Raw genomic sequence first — 17342 nt, 5'->3', positions numbered from 1 at the left:
AGTTGAAAGTTGAAAGAATGAAAGTTATTGAGTAATTGAGTTATTGAAAAATTGCATTGACTTACATATTTCAATGACAAGATGCTCCTTAATGGTCAAAACAATATCAGAAAGGAATTATAAATGCCAGAATTAGTTTAATTAGTCTTATTACACCTGTTTTTAGTCCTAACAATGGCCAAGTTATGGCCAAGGTCTTCGAAATAGCAAGATGACCTTGACCATGACCTTTCAAGGTCAACATCACCCAAAGTGGTCATAACAGAAATGAATTCCCCACCCCACAATTAGTCAACATGGAGGTATTGCATGTGTATATACACTCAGAAACAAAAAAAGTTGGATTTTCATCATAGGCGATGGCATTTTTGATTTGGCCATTGCGCCATTCGTGGCACTATGGCGGATGAGAACCTCTGTGATTTTTCATGTCTAGGTACCCATTGACTCAGTTCAAGTGAGAAATTCTCCTAACACCAAATTGCGAACGGTTCTATTGGCCAGGTACAGAACTACTGTGCAGATAATGTGGGGAGATAATGGCAAAAACATGAATGTCCTAAAAAAGTATTAAAGCTACTCATTTGAAAAGGTTATCATGTTTCAAAGTACTTATATGGACCCTACAAACAAAATGGTGCCAAAGAGATTTTGCCACCTTACGTGTCCCTGACTTCTCGTCTGGCCCATGGACTACAATGACAATGACGCAACTTGACATTCAAAGCTTTGATCTCTAGTCCAGTTGTAAGCCGGTGGAAGTATAGAATGCTTTGTGCTTTTGGTTTATTATTTTGTGTCGTATTTTCTATGGTTTATTTTGTGCATGTCTTTAAGTGAGATTATTGTTGTGAGATTAGTGATATTGCTGTGATTTATTTCTGAGTGTTGTTGAGTTGCATGTATTTATATTTTTCTTTCCACTGACCAGCACTAACCTAGGCTGGGTGATAAGGACCTGCACCTGAGTTTGGGTGTGGCAGCGTAATTAGAGCCCTGTAAAGAAGAGACAGAACTGAGCAAAGTGGAGAGGAGGAGGTGGTTGTGAGAAGGAGCTGGAGCTGGGAGGACAGAACAGATGCACTGGTGGAGAAGCAGGTGTGCAGGTGGACAGTGGTAGGGACGCCACCGCCGATGAAGGGCCAGGCTTTGCGATGGACATTCTGTGCAAATGTTGTTGCCCTAGAATGTCTGTGATCTTACATACATTTCATGTATTTCAAATACACAGCCATAGATCGGTCCCACCCGCGTACGGTTAGCAGGCTGATCTGCGCGGCATTAAAGTGCTCTAAGCTGCGTCTGTACTCACCCTATAATTAATTCCTAAGGCTTGGAGTCAGATATTGTCCTCTAGTTTCATATCCATTTGAAAGTTCTGCCAGAAAACATGTGTATAGTAAAATATCTCCACTTTTCCACGAGCTGCACACGGATGACTTTCTGTACGGTCCTGACCGCCTTGAGTGAAGGACGAAATTTATCAAAACTTCCTCTGATCACCACAAACATCATCACAAATTGACAGGGAAGCAAACGAATGGGGCACACAATTGACAGTGTGCGTTGTGATTGGTGCTGGGTAATGAATCACACCACCTGCCAATTATGTGCCCCAAATATTTGTTCTTCCCAAAGGAAGTTTAGATATAGACGAATCCACAGACATGCTACCCGTAGCTGCCTGTAGGCGGCCATTGCTGTGGTGTCGCGTCCGCGGAGCGTTGACACCGCAGCAATGGCTGCGCGCAGGGCAGCGCTCCGTGGATTTGTGTATATTCAGTCGTGCACTCATTCCGCCAGAACCAGAGAGGTGATATAGGACGGTGACCACCCATGATCCACGGACCACCTCGTGCCCTGTGAAGGACGGAGAGAAGGAGGATGCGACACGAGTATTGACGTGCAATCACCTCAGTGGCAGCCCTGTAAAAACTTGTAATCACCGACACTGGAGCCAATTTCAGACTGAAGCTCCACGCAGCTTCAGTCTGATAATCAGCCTAGCCTTCTGCACCTTGTCTGACATTTCTTAGACAAAAAAAAGATTGTCATTTTTTCAACATGGAAATGATTATGACAAAATAATTGCGACTATCTCTATAATTGCGATTACATGATTATATAATAATTGTGACTCTCTGTGTACTAATTAAATATATTAATGTTATTGTACTTGGCACAAATTAGCCTGTGTTTTGCCAGTGAGAAGCCTGCAGATTCAATGTCCAACTGCTGCCACCTGGTGACCAAGGATTCTAGGGCTGTATATCATATACTGTCTAGTTAACGTGACAAAACAGAAAAGCGTGTACGCAGACTTTACTGCTAAGCAAAGTAACCTGATGCTACAATGTACCCATTTTGTATCTAAATATTATTAATATGGGTGTTGTCATATTTTGTTTTCCCCCATTAGCCCCATAGCTGGTTGAATTCAACATACCTCTCTAGCCATAATAACCCTTTATTATTTTAACAGGTGATATTACCTCCATGTAGTCCAGACTAGCACCTAGTTTCTAAAAAGCTGAATTTAGAGCCCGAAATATAAAACCTACATGACTGCTGGGATAATAGTCCAGCTCTACAGAGGAGGAGGACAGAAGGCAGGATCACATTTTATAGTCCAACCTGGCAAGGAAGATTTTGAAAACAGCACCTGAAAGGGATCTTATAGCCATTATTACTAAGCAGGAGCCTCAGGTGTTATCCAATATAACCATCTTCATACTTAGAAAACTCTAGTTATATATATGTTTTCATATGAAACAAAGTTTAATCATTATGTCATGAAGCAGAAACATTAATGTTTTTATTTTCTTTGCTTCTCTGTTTCCTGTTATCCCTTTCTCTTTATTTTTCTTTCCCCTTTGTACCATGACCTGTATGTAGATTGTAGATGTAATGTAATGTTGACATTACTCTCTTCCAAACTGACATTGGCCTCCCCCTATTGCTGACATCATTCTGTACAGCAGTTAAACATCCCAATCACCATGAGCGTCTTCTGTTTTCTCCTCCCTCACATGTTCTCACTCACATCACATTGCGGGTTAGTGTGTCAGTCTGAGCCATATATAATAGGGGAGGGTTAATGCTACTGCAGCAGTTCACTAAGGTTACGGTCCAGCTGGCGAAGGATGTCAATCATTATGGAACACGGCTTGTTTCCCTTTCTTCGCACCATGTCGATGATTTCCCGTGCTTTGTCTGCCCTGTCATGCACAACTTTGAATGACTCCATTTCTGTATCATTGATGACATCCTTACCCAGAAGTTTGTCCAGTAGTGATTTCAGGACGGGCTCTGAGACTTTTTGAACTAACTGATCCCTCACAGACTTTAGCTTGTTCCATGCCTCTTTGTCTTCCTGGGTCTTCATCAGATATGTTGCACCTTGAAGGAGGATTTAAAAAATAAATATAATTGTATAATAACAAAGATAGGCTAAGTAACGTGTGACTTTTGGTCTTCATCAGAGCTCTGAAGAAGATCAGGCTGAAAGATGAGCATGTTTATTGATATGGCCAGAATAAATTGTTGAATTTGAGACCAGTCAACTGTGTCTGATTTGTCAGATCTGTGTGTGCGTGCAGGCGTGAGTGAGTGCGTGCGTGCGTGTGTGTGTGTGTGTGTGAAACGAATTATACTTTAGTACCCTGACCGTGTGCCCAGGGTTAGGGTTGTCCAGTACCTTGTTGTTCCTGGAAGTCCTTGTCATGTTCATTCAGCCTTCTGTTTCCTTCTGTTTATCTCTGAGCTCTATCACTTCTTTCTCCAGTGCCTCCAGTCTCCTCTCCCTTTGTATCTCTTTTATGGAATATAGGCCTACAGGTAGAGCATACACAGTTTAGATTAGATGAACCACAGACATGTTAACATACTCAATGAATAATATGTATTTCACTGTTATATGATTTCTAACTATCTCTTTACAATGTAACTCTGAAAGTGTACAATTGTATCTGTCATGCACTAGGGTTTAACATGGCAAAAGAAGGGAGTCCACACAAGTTGCAAACAGAAGGGCAGAGGGGCAGGGCCGTCACATATCCAAATCCTTTACAGGCGGGCAGTGGTGGAAAGTTGTTATCTGACAGCTTTAGTTACAAGTTACTACAGATTTAGATAATTATTGCAAAACCCTATTTTGTACTTTGGCTATTTACGTGTCACAACGTGTTTTGAAAAATTATAATAATAATTTAGATATGGGACATTCTGCATTTTTCGTCTTTTTCTTTTTTTTTTAAGTATATATTGATGCCAATACTTTTGTACTTTTACTTTGTACTCCTTTTAAACAGAGCATTTTTATATTGTGGTAATGCTACTTTTACTTAAGTAATACATCTAAATACTTCTTCCACCACTGTTTAGGGGTCCATTTGGTTAAAATTGTACACTCTCAGGGTTAAATATATAGTGTAATTTATAGTGTTCAGCAGCCCTTCGGCCTTTAAACCACCTCCTACTGTATTGTACCAAGACCTGCTAGTCTAACTACAACCCCACTCATCCAATGACAGCTCTCTATGACAAGTCCCTCCCACCAGTTACTACTCCAATGACAGCTCCCTTCATTCTCTCACCTTGTTTCCTTGCTTTTTCTTCATGCTGCTCTTTCTCACATTTCTTTAGTGAAACCATTTTTATAGCATTCAGCCATTCACTATTGCTTTATTCTCATATTTTCTTCTGAGTTCTTCTTCCTCTTTAAGTCTTTTCTCTTCATTCTCTTTTATAATTCTCTCTTTCTCTTTCTCTATTACTGTCTCTGCTTCTTGGAACATCTCATTGGTGTAGTGGCTTCCACCGTTCTTCATCACCATCACATGGATTATCTCCAGAAGATCAGTGACCTGAGAGGGATCATTGGTTTTGTTGTCGAAGACATGATAGAGACCACTACATTTGTTGATTAATTCTTTTAGTTCTGGAGAATCATTCAAAATGTCTTCAACTGGTTCATCTTCAAGCTGGTCACCTTTAGTGAAGAGAATCATGGTGTATTTACTTGACATTTGGCCAAACGCTTGCTGGATCATTTCCACAGATTTCTTCTCCTCATCTGTGAATCTCCCCAGTTTTACCACAAGCAGGAACACATGGGGACCAGGAGCAGATAAACAAATACATTGTTTGATCTCTTTAATGGCTTCATCTTTACTGAACCTGGGGTCAAACAAGCCTGGGGTTTCAATAACAGAAACCGCTCTACCAGTGCCAGCCACTATACCTCTGACCATATTACAGCTCGTTGTCCAAGATATAAGTGAAAACTTAGATTTAAAAGCTTTATATCCAAGGATGGTGTTTCCTGTGAAGCTCTTTCCAGCTCCATACTTCCCAACCATCACAATACGAATTTCATCATCATTTACGTTGAGACCTGATGGAGAAAGAAAGAAAGAAAGAAAGAAAGAAAGAAAGAAAGAAAGAAAGAAAGAAAGAAAGAAAGAAAGAAAGAAAGACAGAAAGAAAGAAAGAAAGAAAGAAAGAAAGAAAGAAAGAAAGAAAGAACAACATTAATGACAGTCTCGCTGGGCCGTCAGACAGGTGAGCACCTCAACGAGGCGAGCCAGTGCAACAGAGGCAGAGCTCAGCACCAAGGGCAGCGCCTCTGCCTGGGGCAAGTCATTGAGGGGACGTGCTGTATGTTCCACTGTACTTACTTACTCAGCTTGATGTGATGACACCTGCGCTCTGACTAACTAGCTCAAGACAAGCTGTAATATGCCCATATGGGCATGCCCCTTTTGTGCCCACACTGTATATGGAGCTGACTGATTTGTTTGCACCTGACACAATGACGACACATTGAAGTTACGCAACACACTCTATATTTGGGCGTAGCTGCATTGGGAACTCCTTATATGGTTATGGCTGAGTCATGGTGACATGAGCGTGACATCAGAGGTCCGCCCGCCATTCCCTTAAGCCAATTTTAATAGGATACATTTGAATTGTTATAATTATACTTCTATGAATGTTACATCATGTAACATTAGCAGATGACCAGTTTAACAATTGCACATTTAACCTTGAATACTTCATCGTACTACATAGTGAAAATGATCTACAAGCTCACATCGCTTATTATTATTAATTATTAATTTCATTACAATCCAGCATTTCAATATAAGTAGAATCTAGTATTGTCTCTTATCATCTTAATCGTGTATTGTTTTTGTTGCACAGTCTTTGTGCAATATGTCCCACCAACATTTTGCTTGTACACATATGTACAATGAGTCATTGACAAATATCTTTTGAATTTCTTTTTTTATGGTTCAGGCTTGAGGTTTTCTTTTTTAACAAGTCACATGTCTGTCTGTGAATATACGGTACCAGTCAAAAGTTTGGACTCACCTTCAACTCGCATTCAATGTTTTTACTTTATTTTTTATAAGTTTTATCATTGTACATTAAAACTGAAGACATCGGAACTATGAAAGAACACATAATATGTGTTCATCCATATTATGGATTAATTTAGTAAACAAATATGTTAAACAAACCAGAATATGATTAATATTTTTTCCACCTTTTGCTTTGAGGACAGCTTTGCTTTTAATCACTAGACTCCCAATCCACACCCCCTGGGATCAACTCCCGCTATCAACACTACTTTTTCCAACAACCGCAGACTACTTTTTTTCGCCAATAAAGTATAGTTTTGGACCGCGACAGAGGGGTGCATACAAAAAACATTCCAGGTCACTACCTCATAAATCTGACTGAGAGAATATCAAGAGTGTGCAAAGTTATAATGCAAAATGTAGTTACTTTGAGAAATATTACAACCATTGAATGGAAGAGTCCAAACCTTTGACTGGTATGTATTTATTGTTGAAGTACCCCTCTGCCACACACCTCACCCCAAACCCATAACAGTCAATGGTTCATCTTTCAGGAAATAAGAAACAGTGTTGGGACCTATGCTCACCTCTTCTCTTGGCCTCTGCCATGTCTCCTGTATAAAGGAAAATAGAAAAATTAACACAACTAACATTCATAACATGTATAAATAAAATAATAAAATGTGACCTGCAATCTTCTTTCAAGAATTCAAGAATGTATTGTCATATCAACATGGTTGGACTGAAGTAACGGGACATTTTCTTTTTACCAACGGGGTATAGTGCGGACTGTGACGCAAATTGGTCAACCGTCACCAAGCTACGATCTTGGGATAATATGGCATACGATTGGAGGTCACATTGTACTATAAGTTAAGCCCAGTTAGCCCACCTAAATCTCAGCTGTTGTCTTACTGTTCATCGCCAGAAACAGGTGATGGGAGATATTATGCTGACTGGAGAAAGTGGCTATATATGCATAACATCATTGTACTTTTAGTCGGTGAAATATTGTTTGGGTGACAGGGACCTGTTGGTGGGGCAAAATTCGATTGGCAAAATTATGCAGCCATACAGGACTTAGCCGCCTGGGAAACTTACCCACCACACCACAGAGTGCATGTTGACGTCCCGCCTGGCGTTCTGAAACGCCACTGTTCTATTTGCAGGCGTCACGCGACAAAATTATTTGTGTGTGTTTTCAATGGGTGTTCTCTCCTCAGCGCACAGCAGCACAACGCTTCCAGTTGGTGCTATGGGCCTCACTTCACGAGCATCAATACTGCGTCACTGCGCTGCACATGTGGTCTAAATAGGCCTGATAGTCTGGTTTGCCAGAGAAAAACAGTAGAGTGCCGTTATCTGTGCTGTTCTGTTGTCCAGGTAACAAGAGGGAGGCTGATGAGCCGGTGGGGACTGATGTTCATATTCTAGATTATGTTTTAACCCCGGCTCCAGTGTTACCTGACACAGAGGGAGAGCATAAGCAAACAAACAAGAAAAAAACTGTCAAATTTACCTTCTGGCCCTGGAATATCACTCTAACATCCAGGATGTTGCTGTGTCAATGTACTGAATGTATAGAGTAACATGTTGGGTACTGACATTCTAATAACACATTGACACTAAGTCTGTGTGTATGACAGTTCTTGTAAGTTCATGTGGATGCATGAGTGTGCATGTGAGAACCGGTTAAAACCAACCTGTAGTGTGCAATCTACGGGAAGTGAGTCTGCGCAACTGTGTTGTTTAGAATGTGTGTGTATAAAAGGAGAATGTGAGATACAACTGTTTAAGGCAGACAGGAAGTTTGTGGTTTCCTCAAGACCCACATTTCTCATACATTGAGTGTGTGAAATGTGAGGTCAAGAGGTTTCCTTTGCATCAAGATAAAGTTGACTGAGACAGTGACAACTGAAGTTCAGTTTTGAGAAGGGAAAAAAAAGTATGTATGATATTGGGTGATGTAGGCTGGTTTAGTTTGCCTGACCATGCTTAGGTTGAAGTCTGAACACACTAATATATGAATGCCAACATCATTCACTATGGCTGCAAGCATAATGCAGGGACGAACTGTAGCATTTATTGTGTGTGTCCCGTCATGGCTGGCTATGTTCACCCTGTTGTCATATATGACCAGACAAGTGACGGTGCTCAAAGACCGGACTTAAATGAGGGAAGTTGCATGCATTGGTGCTGTACTGGCTGATGACAGCTACATTAATATTATTCAAGTCTTTAAATCTTGTTGGAAAACTGTGTGCTAATGTCCCTATTCCTGTGGACTTATTGACCTTGGCCTATCAAAAGTGGAGCCAATCTGAGGTTGAAGTATACAATAATGCAACCACAAGAACACTGTGGCCTTACAAGGAGCCCAGTATGAAAGAAAACATCAACAACAACAACAACAACAAAACACACATGAATGGTTATTAGAGGAAGGCATCTATCTGTGTTCCTTTTCCAGCACTATCTCTCTCTGGTTCAGGAGTTGAATCTGTTGACTCCAAGTGCATGACTACAAACATACTGACTGACAATACCTGCACACAATCCCTGAATTGATCCAGTGACACTGCAGAGTGCAGTCATATCTTAACATTATGAAAGGTTGAGATATGTAAAAAGAATCTCTTACCTGTGTCTAATTGTGCTGATTTAGACTTGAAGAGCTAATTCAATTCCCCACTCATGTTACAACAAAACAGTACCGGATGAATAAAAGTGAAAGTAGTGAAGTCATTAGCATATCAGGAGTTAAAGGGACAGTTCACCCCAACAAAAAAGCGTTGTGCCAGACTGGCACATGGATTTATTTATTTTTGTCGCATTCCTAAGCCAATAATTTGATGACCAGTGGACAGATAAGCAGCGGTTCCGGTAGGAGACACAAAGGAGACTTTGTGTCTCCTACCAAAACCGCTGCCGGTCATCAAATTATTGGCTTAGGAATGCAAAAAAAATAAAAATATCAATGAATTCAAGTCTCCATGAGGTGACTAATCGATAGGAAAAAAAGTTTTTTTGGACCCCCTCGACCCCCTAATAACATTATTATCACTATATTGTCACCATAACATATCTTTTAGTTTTTCTTATTAGCAAAAAGAAGCATATTGAGAGCTCCCCCTCCACTTATTAGACTGCAACACACTACAAGTGTGGCACCTGTGCACAATGCAATAGCGCAATGCATTTTTTTTTTTTTCAAACACCCTCACTCAGGCAAAAAATACTACTACTACTATTATTAGGCCTACTTCTAATAATAATCATAATAATAATAACATCTCTTGCAACACTAACTGGGTCATTTATGTAATCTACTGCTTTTGTGAAGAATATTATGTTGGTGAAACTGGTGCATTATCTTTTGTTTCATTTAATCCCCTTTTCTTCCTTAGAAAAATGTTACTCAATTTCCTTTTTTTCCCCATTTCTCGTAATCTTACTGACTTTTTAATAATATCTGTAATGCCATAATTATGGATTGTGTGAGGTTTCTCTTCCAGGAGCTTTCCACAAAAGAGTCCTTTTTGTCATGTTTGATTGTCTCCTCTTACAGTACATGGCTCTGTGACCAGATTTGGACCTGATGGATCTGGTTCTCTATTTTTAAGATTATCTTACAAATGTGTATTCGTATTCTTTGTATACCATGAATGTTTTGTTTAGTGTTTTATTGGTTAAATGCCGGTTACTCTGGTTACAATTACAATTATAGTTAGAACTGCTCACCCATCCTACTAGTAGGATTGAGGATACTCCTCTTGGAGAGTAGCTCATCACCTGTGTACCATTCCGTAATCTGTATAAATGTGATGTTTGTACTCACTTTTGTCAAACCCAGAGGAAGACTACCTGTCGAAACGTTGGTCTCTATCTTTTAAAATAAAATAGTATGCATCATGGCTACAAGCTGTGCGACCTCTTTCTTTTTTAATAAGTTTTGCATTTGGTCAGCACCTCCTTAATATTGATGTGTGCTCCTTCTCCTGTGTTTGCCTGACTTATTCTTTATCTACAGCATCTATGGTTTTCTATGCAAATGTAGTCACTGATCACTGATTCAGAAATCAGGGAAATGGAGAACCACTGGTCTAGATAAAACCACCAATTCACAAACAATAATTTAGATAAATAAATTAAAGATTATAATAATAATGGTGTGTGTGTGTGTGTGTGTGTGTGTGTGTGTGTGTGTGTGTGTGTGTGTGTGTGTGTGTGTGTGTGTGTGTGTGTGTGTGTGTGTGTGTGTGTGTGTGTGTGTGTGTGTGTGTGTGTGTGAGAGAAATACAGTATTAAAGCTTTTTGTTTCCAGATTTCATTTACAAAACATAGCCTATGCTGTGGGGTCACCTATTGGCGAAAGTGCGTCATTACAGCCTAGTCATTAAGCCAACCCTCCAGTGGAAGGAGGTTCCGAAAATGTCATGAAGACTTTCGCTTTAGTTGTTTGTATTCAGTGACAGACAGGTAAGCTCTGCTTGGATTTCAATCCTCTTTTTGCTTTTCACATCTAAAGCATCACAAGTAGGCCTAGTGAAAGGTAAGAAGGTCTCAATATCTCGATGTTTAATGTAGATATTTACTGGATGTTTCAGTGTGTGTGATCAGGTAGGGTCAGGTTGGTTCGTTCTTAGCCCTGAAACATGACTGTCATATCAAGACAGTCACGGATGAACTTCTACCTGTTGTTTGTACTTTCTCCATTTACGGCCCGTACATCTACATAAACGTTCAGATTTCAAATATAAAATGCTTACCACATGACCATGGATGTTACAATTATGTACGGGCCCTCAGAAGTACCCGCACCTTCCGTATTGATCAATAAAAAGCATTTTAATCCGATCGGTGGCCATTTTCTTTGTATTTACTCCATGCTTTCAACTGCGTGACTCTATTGGTTGGGAGGTGTATTGCAGTCTGATACATAAAAACAAAGAAAAAGAAAATGGCCACCGATCGGATTAAGATGCTTTTTATTGAACAATAAGGAATATACGGGTACATCCGAGGGCCCATATATAATTGTAACATCCGTGGCTATGGAGTAAGCACTTTATATTTGAAATATGAACGTTTATGTAGATGTACGGACCAAAAAGGGAGAAAGTGCAAACACCAGGTTGAAGTTCATCCACGATCCATGGCTAGTTCGTTCTGTAATTATTATGAGACCCGACATCACCGTGAAAACATAAGATTGCAAGATGCACACATGATTTGATAGATACATTAAGGATGTTTTTGTGTGGTAGGATAATTCTTGTATTTTTGTTCTGCACAGGAGGAGATATGGCGAAGTCCAGAGTTCGTGGTAGGTCACTCTCTCTCAAGTTACAACACGCTGTTTCAGTGTTTCTTACTTCCTGGTACAACTTGTAGAGCGGGGCTGGAGATATGTTGTTCTGACATCAAAGCAATGTTACATCCTAGTACAGTGGTTCTCAACCTGTGGGTCTGTGTCAGGACCCCCAGGGGGGTCCCCACATGACAGTGACAATTTAAGGACTTTTAAGACCTTGTTAATATCTTTTTAAAAAAGAGAAGAAGAAATAAAATAAAATCAATTAAATTAAATTAAATGAAAAAAGACCATTACTGCATCTAAAGTAATCAACAAACTATACTATAAAAACTGGTCAAACATTGGCCAAATTGTCAAATAGTATAAGGCGGTGGATCTTAAAAAAAAAAAAAAAGCCAATCTACAAGCTCACAACGCCTTGCAAGATTGGTTATTTTCACAATATATCTGTGGAACCGAGCGCACTCACCTATTAGTTTGTATTGGCCAGTGTGCTCACAACCTAAATGTAATGCCTCACGAGATTGTTTGTCTGAGATTATTTTGGGGGGTCTCAGATGGGGGTCTGCAGTCAAATAGATTAATTTCAAATTAATTAGTTCTCAAACTTTTCATGGATCATGATCATGAATCATGGATCTCCAAATGATTTGGAGATCCATGATACAAAAAAATAAAAGTTTGAGAACCAACAGCATGTTTAATTAAACAGATTTAAACATTAAATAATTAATTAAACATGCTGTAATGATCTCCACCTACCTGCCCGTGACTGGGCGGAGATAACTATCAGACAGACCCAGACCTTTATCTCCGCCATGCCGAAAGGTCAATTGGTGTGAAACATGCATAGTCTTAACTATTTCTGCTTGATGTCTTCCTTGAATTTGACAAAATAATTGAAAGAGTAAACCAAATGACTCATGTACCATGCATAGACAGACAGTTAGGTACTGTGAATGTGGACTTCCTACACTGTTGTAGACAGTTTGCATGTTGATTATTTCAGTGGTTCTCCAACCTTTTCATGTCAAGGACCCCCAAAATGATACGTATTTAGCCACGGACCCCCATCTCAAAATATTTTGTTCCAGGGTCCCCCAGAAGCAAAGATTTGAGAAATATATATTCAAAGGTTTGCACAAATTTTCAGGGTGCAGTATGTTAGTCCGACAGCGCATTCCTCCGACAGCGCAGCGCTCCGACGTTTCCAATACTAAACCCGAACCAAACCCTCACCCTAACCCTAACCGCACGCGGATGCCACATAGTCGGAGAAAAGGTCTGTCGGATTAACGCATGCCTCCCAAATTTTCACGATAAAAAAAAAATAGCAGATCTACAAGCTCATAGCGCGGCACTCGGTGCCGTGCTATGAGCTTGTAGATCTGCTATTTTTGAATAGCCAAAGTATCAAATATGGATAAAGGGGTTAAAATGATTGTGACGCTTTATTAACTAATTTTGCTGGGGACCCCCTGGTAGCAGATGTGACTTGTCACATCTGCCCCTGGCACCCCCGAGGACCCCTGGGAGTTCCCGGACCCCACCTTGAGAACCAATGGATTATTTCATGCTCTGTCTATGTGCAGCTGCAGGCCCATAGCCAAGATTTTAGAAATACTGATTCCCAGACCGTTGAGAACAGTAACTATAATATCTATGTTGAGAGCAACAATAATCAATTCAATTGCTATTCAAAGGATCTTTATTGGCATGAGAAAACATTACATGTTTTACATTGCCAAAGCAAGCAAAATAAAACAATTTAAGAAGCAAACTGGGGAAAGTATATACCGGTACAGTTGGGCACAGCATTGTGTAAACAGCGCTATGTCAAACATTGCAAGTTGGAAAAACTGGCTGTTAGAAATAGTTATGTAGTGGGGTAGCTTTGTATAGAGCTTCTTGAAATTAAGCTTTTTGAGGGTTTTTGAGGGTTTTGCCGTCTCCAATCACCAAGCAGGTTTTTCTAGTTTGCCCTGCAGTAGTTGTTGTTGTTGGGGTATGCGTGAAATTTGTCCTCTGCACTTACCCATCCTAACTATTGGGAGCGGTGGGTGCTGCTATTAATACAGCACCGGGGACTCGGGGAGCAGTGATTAAGACATTTAACCCTAGTTAAATGTCTTGATCAGGGACACTTGATAGACAAGATGAGCACTTCTCAAAACAACTTTTTCACTCAGGGGCCACTTTACGTAGTAAAAGTAAGGTTGGCCTCAGGCCAATTTCATTCAAAGTCATTAGATGATGGGCCAGAACACAATCAAATGCTAATTTAAGATCTGGAACTTTGACAGACAGTCTTATACAATAATCAATATATAATAATCAATATATACTAACACATTATAAAGTGGGTTAAGTGTGTTATCACTGATTATCTTCATTATTATGAACACATTTAACCCATTATTGCGATTTATTGCGTTTGCTATTCAAAAAAATGTTGAACTCATTTGAAAAATCTGGAAAGTTTACGATTACTGGTTTAGAAGGCATTCGAAGAATCTGCCTCAGGTCTTAATGGTCTAAATGAACAGAGTTACCGCTGCATGTCACTAAGTCCTTTTCTTTATACTCCCAAACAGGTCAATTCAAACTCGTCACTAGAGGCGAAGGTTTTTGTCTGGGTCAGTTCGGCAGGGAAGTCACCCTCATGTGTTGCCTCGTCCCCGAGACCAACGCGACCTCCATGACCGTCCGGTGGTACAGGGAGACCGAGTGCATTTATATTTACAAGAATGGTCGGACGATAGAGGGGAGGGGCTACGAGGGCAGACTGTCTCTGAACATCCAGGAGCTGAGGAAAGGCAACCTGTCCCTGACGCTGAGAGACTACCGGAAGACGGACGACGGCGTTTACATCTGCGGGGTCAAACATGGAAAGAAGGAGCAGGAGATCGCCCTGGGATTAGTGTGCTATCGTAAGTGATCTGCTGGCCTGTTGATTTATCATTAACCTTGACATGTGTATAATCTTGTGATCATGTGTATCTCTTTAGGTATAAATTATACTATGGGGTTCAATAAGGTTTTATCTGCAAAAGAATAGTATGTAATTGTGCCTATGTGTTTACATATTAAACAATAATAACACAAAATGAAAGAAATAATTTCCCTCTATACCAAGTGTTCCGAAACTTTTCAGGCTGCGACCCCCCAAAAAATAATATTTTGACTGGAGACCCCCCACCATGCAAGCACTTGACATTTAGTTTGACTCGGTTCCACAGATAAATATTGTAAAATAGCTGAACTACAAGCACGGCTAGTTTCACAATATGTGCCTGTTTCTTATGTAATATTTGACAATTTTGGTATTAAAGTTGGTATTAAAAGGTCTTAAAAGTCATTAAATTATCACTTTAGAAATGTGCAGATAGCCTGTATACACTTATACTGTATTGGTTTGTTTACTGTTGAGGGAGAAAACAATGTTGCACATTAAGCTAATCATCTGGGGACCCCCGCAATAGTTTCAGGACCACCCTGGGGGTCGGGACCCCAGGTAGGGAATAACTGCTCTATATTAGCTGTTATCAGCCACTTGGAGCAGTGTGGTGGTGTTTACCTGCAGAAAAACATTACCCTCTCTAGAGGCGGACGTTTTTGGGACAGGCAAACCACCAAAATACAGCAAGAGGGCAATGTGTTTCTGTAGGTAAACACCACCACACTACTCCAGTGGCTGATTAATAACTTATGGTATAGAGGGAAATGATGGATAAAGGATTTTAATCTTTTTTTCTTATGTAAACACAGGGAAAAGTGACATACTATGCCTTTAACAATGGGACTATATTCATAAGCAAACCCCCTGGATCAATCTAAATGTATAAATGAGTACCATAATGGTTCAGTGAAGATTGGTTGTTAATTCTACTTTAGTATATAACCCGCTGTGGACGTCAATCTGATGTCTGACATAACGTTACAAGTTATTACTTTTAAAGTAATAACGACCGCCTCTCATTCGCAATAAATCTGGTCTCAGATTGCTCACACCTCCCTGCCTAATCTAATGAACCTAACCGAATCAGTGTACTCCCCGTGGTTCTTTATTTGATCACCCGGTTACATGCTGGTCAGCTCCAAAGGCGTACATGCCGAAGCGTTTCTGAAACGCCCGTGCCATGTAGTGACGGGTCTTGGTGTGATCACGCCCTAAAAGTCTTCCTTTTTCTTTATACAGCTAAACATTTTGTATAAAGCAAGACGGTACCATTTTATTGATATTGATTGAACCTATTGATATTGTGTCTCAAAAATGACATTTAACATCGATCTGCATGCTTTTTCCATATTTTATTACCGTACCTTAATGTGGTGAAAAGTGTACTTGTCTGTAAATGTCACAGCTAAACAGTTTCTAAGTAAAAGAGTAGCATCACAGAGATCTTCAGGTCATTTATGTTGACTATATATATGTGCTATATATACACACACACACACACACACACACACACACACACACACACACACACACACACACACACACACACACACACACACACACACACACACACACACACAGCAGTGGCTCAGGAGATCGTCCGAGCGTCCTCTGCTCCTCCTTTCAAAGTGTCAAAGTGTCCTTGAGCAAGACACTTACGCTGAATTAACACCAGTAGCATGATCAAGCAAAATGTTAACAGTGTGAACATTCACAAATGCTATAAATTAGGCCTGTCTAAGGTTATGAGTGAAATGTCTCATAAGAGTCACAGTGGTCTGAGAGGATAAAAACGAGCAGCTCTACCCATCAGCAACGTTCACAGGCAGCTGGTTTGTAAATAATGTTATTTTAGGTAGGAAATAAGCTATGTAGATGTAATTTATTTTTAATTAATTCAACACCTATTACTGCTAGTTTAAAACATTGTTATGAATATTCGCTAGTCTTTTTCTGTGGTGTCAAGTGCATATGCCTCCACGCCTACGTCAGAGCACTGCACGCTTCTGATTGGCTTGTCTCTCTGCGCCAAAGTGTCAATTTAGCTTTTCTCAGTTTTAACACTTCCCTTTTTGCTGACTTAGCTGACAACTATGCTCGCTCCTCTCCATAGACTAGCATTGAACCTCGCCACAGTCTCAGAAGGTGGCAGGGAAACAATGCTGCTGGTGGGAATTCAGCGTTGACCACTAGCTGCTCCCTATGAGCAGGTTGATGCCTTGCATGGCTTAGGGCGGCAGTGGCTCAGGAGGTAGCACGGCAGCTTGGGAATCGAAAGATTCCCGGTTCGATCCCTGGCTGTTAAACTGTCCATGAGCAAGACACTTAACCCCCAACTACTGCTCCCGATGAGCAGGTTGGTACCTTGCGTGGTGTGTAAATGATCAGTCATCTTTCTGTATGTGAAGTATTACTTTTCTAACCATGATTTCTTTTGTCTTTTACATGCATTATGAATGTGAACGTGACTTAGAAAGTGAGTATCAAACCTATTCTACTTCATGTCCTCCGCTGTGTTTTAAAATTGACATCAAATTCTCACAATAGCAGAAAAGTAACTGAAAAGATCTTACTTGTCCTCTTATAATGTTAAAGTGTTGAAGTTATTATTGTGTAATTTGCATAATAACACCAAATGTTACATTTTCTGCTAAATCCCACCAGTTATTATTAAGCATCCGAATTAATCTCGTAAGTTGCA

At 40.1% G+C, this 17342-nt stretch overlaps 1 protein-coding gene across 2 annotated transcripts; it reads left to right on the top strand.

Annotated features, from left to right (window-relative positions):
- Positions 1-10801: 10801 nt before the first annotated feature.
- Positions 10802-17283, top strand: LOC311061103 (myelin-oligodendrocyte glycoprotein-like). 2 transcript variants are annotated; one of them, XM_084079630.1, is made up of 4 exons: positions 10802-10917; positions 11662-11691; positions 14277-14612; positions 17115-17283. In XM_084079630.1, exons 2-4 carry the CDS (start codon positions 11670-11672, stop codon positions 17186-17188), a joined length of 432 nt encoding a protein of 143 aa, XP_083935756.1. In that variant the 5' UTR covers positions 10802-10917; positions 11662-11669; the 3' UTR covers positions 17189-17283. The 2 variants fall into 2 exon arrangements, with proteins under 2 accessions (XP_083935756.1, XP_083935757.1); XM_084079631.1 differs by lacking the exon at positions 17115-17283 and adding an exon at positions 16416-17078.
- Positions 17284-17342: the final 59 nt, after the last annotated feature.

The sequence above is a fragment of the Gymnoscopelus microlampas genome (assembly GCF_963454915.1).
Source record: "Gymnoscopelus microlampas genome assembly, chromosome: 15".
Taxonomy (NCBI): domain Eukaryota; kingdom Metazoa; phylum Chordata; class Actinopteri; order Myctophiformes; family Myctophidae; genus Gymnoscopelus; species Gymnoscopelus microlampas.
Note: the sequence above shows the minus strand (reverse complement) of the source record. Positions and strands in the feature narration are given on the sequence as shown.

Coding starts and splice junctions, on each gene's coding strand:
- LOC311061103 (XM_084079630.1), top strand. CDS start 11,670: ATGGCGAAGTCCAGAGTTCGTG. Junction 11,692..14,276: donor GGCGAAGTCCAGAGTTCGTG/GTAGGTCACTCT, acceptor ACTCCCAAACAG/GTCAATTCAAACTCGTCACT. Junction 14,613..17,114: donor CCTGGGATTAGTGTGCTATC/GTAAGTGATCTG, acceptor AACGTGACTTAG/AAAGTGAGTATCAAACCTAT.